This window comes from Fukomys damarensis, unplaced genomic scaffold (assembly GCF_012274545.1).
Source record: "Fukomys damarensis isolate Sample0158 unplaced genomic scaffold, DMR_v1.0_HiC HiC_scaffold_48684, whole genome shotgun sequence".
In the NCBI taxonomy this organism is placed as follows: Eukaryota; Metazoa; Chordata; class Mammalia; order Rodentia; family Bathyergidae; genus Fukomys; species Fukomys damarensis.
This window is the reverse complement of record NW_022949596.1, coordinates 1-2,504: the sequence shown is the minus strand read 5'-3', so window position 1 is coordinate 2,504 and position 2,504 is coordinate 1. Positions and strand designations below refer to the sequence as shown.

Below are 2,504 nucleotides of genomic sequence, written 5' to 3'. Positions count from 1 at the left end.
AGTGGAAATATTCAGTTACATGGCAAGAGGACAATATTGTATCTCAGTCTTCTTTAAGTAGTCTCTGAGATATGTTTATAGGATTCACATGAAGCTCTGAATTTACATTAACAGTTTTGATAACATGAATTTTCCTGTAAAAACTAAAACTTTATAGTTTGACAGATTATCGAGTGAACCCATATTCTCCAAAGATTTGCAATACCTGTTTTAATTTTTAGACAAAGTGTTGTACATCTCTCAACCCTGGATTCTTATTTTAATGCTTTAGATGGCATCATTTGAAAGGCAGAATCCAAGTTCAATTTTCTGTTGGTCTATAAGCAAAACTGATTATCTAAGTCTCAGGTAGGATATCTCCATTCATTGCTCTGGATGGTGTGGATTCGTTTTCCCAAAATGGAAATATTGGTTGCATAGTTTCTTCTTCACTGCTGCCTTTACTTCCTGGTTTCTCAAAGTATAAATAAGTGGATTCAGAAAAGGGGTGAAGATGGTGTAGAAAACAGAAAGAGTTTTATCCACCAGGAAGCTTGTGAAAGGCCACACATAAATGAATATGCAAGGCCCAAAGAACATTAGCACAACTATGAAATGTGCAGTACAGGTAGAAAGAGCTTTAGAAGAGCGAGTGGAGCTGTGATCCCTGATAGTGACAAGAACAATGACGTAGGAGGTGAGCAGCAGCAGAAAGCTTATAAGAGCAATCACACCACTTGTGGAGATCATGAAGATACCAAGAACATATATATCTATACAAGCCAACTGGATGACTAAAGGAAGGTCACAGAAGAAACTATCTATAACATTAGGACCACAGAAAGGCAAATAGAGTGTAAAAGCTAACTGGCTTATTGTATGCAGAAAACCCACTGTCCAAGACATTACCACAAGCCCGATACACATTTTTGGGCTCATAATTTTTGAGTAATAGAGAGGTTTACATATGGCAGTATACCTGTCAAAAGACATGGAGATCAGCAGCACAATCTCAGTCCCAGTGAAGAGGTGCAAAAAGAAGATCTGAGACATGCAACCCCCAAAGGAGATGGTCTTGTGCTGAGCAAAAAGGTCCATGATCATCTTTGGTGTAGCAAAGGAAGACAAGCACATATCAATTAGAGACAGGTTGCTCAGCAAAAAGTACATGGGAAAGTGGAGGTTTGAGGTAGACAGGACAGTAAACATAATCAAGCAGTTACCAAACATGGTCATTAAATAGAAAATGGAAAATAGAGCAAAGAAAAATATCTGGAGCTCAAGGGAGTCAGTAAGTCCGAGTAACACAAATTCAGACACTCTGGAATGGTTGAATACTTCCATTGATCTTCAGGCTCTGCGGTATAATCTTAAAAGAAATAAATTACACAGCTAGCTACAAACACATGATACTTCTACAAGTATATGTGAAGGATTTTATGCAATCACTTAACAATTTGCTAGAGCCCTTGTTATAGCCAGGAACCATTTAAAACCCTCACTGTAAGATTTTTCTTTTTGTAACAACTTGGATAATATTTGAGAAAGGGACCCTCTTGGTTCTGGCCAGCACCTAGATGCATGGGGCTGTGCTCACACACACCCGTACAGTAATACACTTCTCCAAATGTATCTGAGTTACTTATTGCATCTGTATAGAAGAGTACATTAAGTTCCTGAGCTACAGAGAGTGAAGCACATAATAACAATAAAAGCTATGGTTCCAGTCTCAAAAGTTCCTCTCAAGCAAACAAATACAGTTATATTGAGTCACCTATAGTTGAACAATGGATTTAATTAACATTTTACTATGATCATTTCCAAAGACCCACTTCATATCCTTTGAGGCTGATAATTTTTAAGCCTAAAAAAATTATTTGTGACAAAATCATGCCTGTAATGTATGAGTTATTCTCACTTTTTGTTATTTTATAATTTTAGATCTGTTTTCTTATAAAAGAGACTATCTACTTTTATCTTCATGCCATATAAAAGCAGCTATTATTTTAAGATAAGAGGGCAAAAGAAAGTCATTTTTCAAATTTGTTTCCTATTTTGAAGGTTTCTCAAGTTTTGCAAACTTTACTTTTTTATGTTCTGTCAGTGTCTACCAAATAGTCAAAAGGATGGTACAAAGCATATCAAAACTGGTCCTGGTGAATGAAAACTTATTTTGTGCCCACAAAGATTTTACCCTTCCCATCATCTAATGAAATTTAAGCTTTTGACCATGTAAGTCTTAGCTGAATTTTTTTATAATTGTCCAGGTTATAAGAAAACTTTATCAGACTAACATTAAGTAACTAATATTGTTTCAGATCATCTATTTCTAAAATGTCTATACACCACCAAAATTCTTTATTTTTCAATTAAATATCTTTTAACCTATAAAATTTAGTTTTCTTGTTATATTAAAATCTTTAAGAACTGTATTTGAGTGTTTTATCTATTTTCTAATAATTTAATTAAAAAATAATATATGTGATACTGTTATCAATTAATCATCTTGGAAAGCATGATTTTTT

At 34.4% G+C, this 2,504-nt stretch overlaps 1 protein-coding gene across 1 annotated transcript; it reads right to left on the bottom strand.

Annotated features, from left to right (window-relative positions):
• Positions 1-363: 363 nt before the first annotated feature.
• LOC104864441 (olfactory receptor 4K2-like) lies at positions 364-1,323 on the bottom strand. Its single transcript, XM_010627425.1, has one exon. It carries the CDS (start codon positions 1,321-1,323, stop codon positions 364-366), a length of 960 nt encoding a protein of 319 aa, XP_010625727.1.
• Between the last annotated feature and the right edge of the window lie 1,181 nt (positions 1,324-2,504).

Bases quoted from the DNA above. Each gene is read 5' to 3' on its own strand.
- LOC104864441 (XM_010627425.1), bottom strand. From the start codon at position 1,323: ATGGAAGTATTCAACCATTCCAGAGTGTCTGAATTTGTGTTACTCGGA.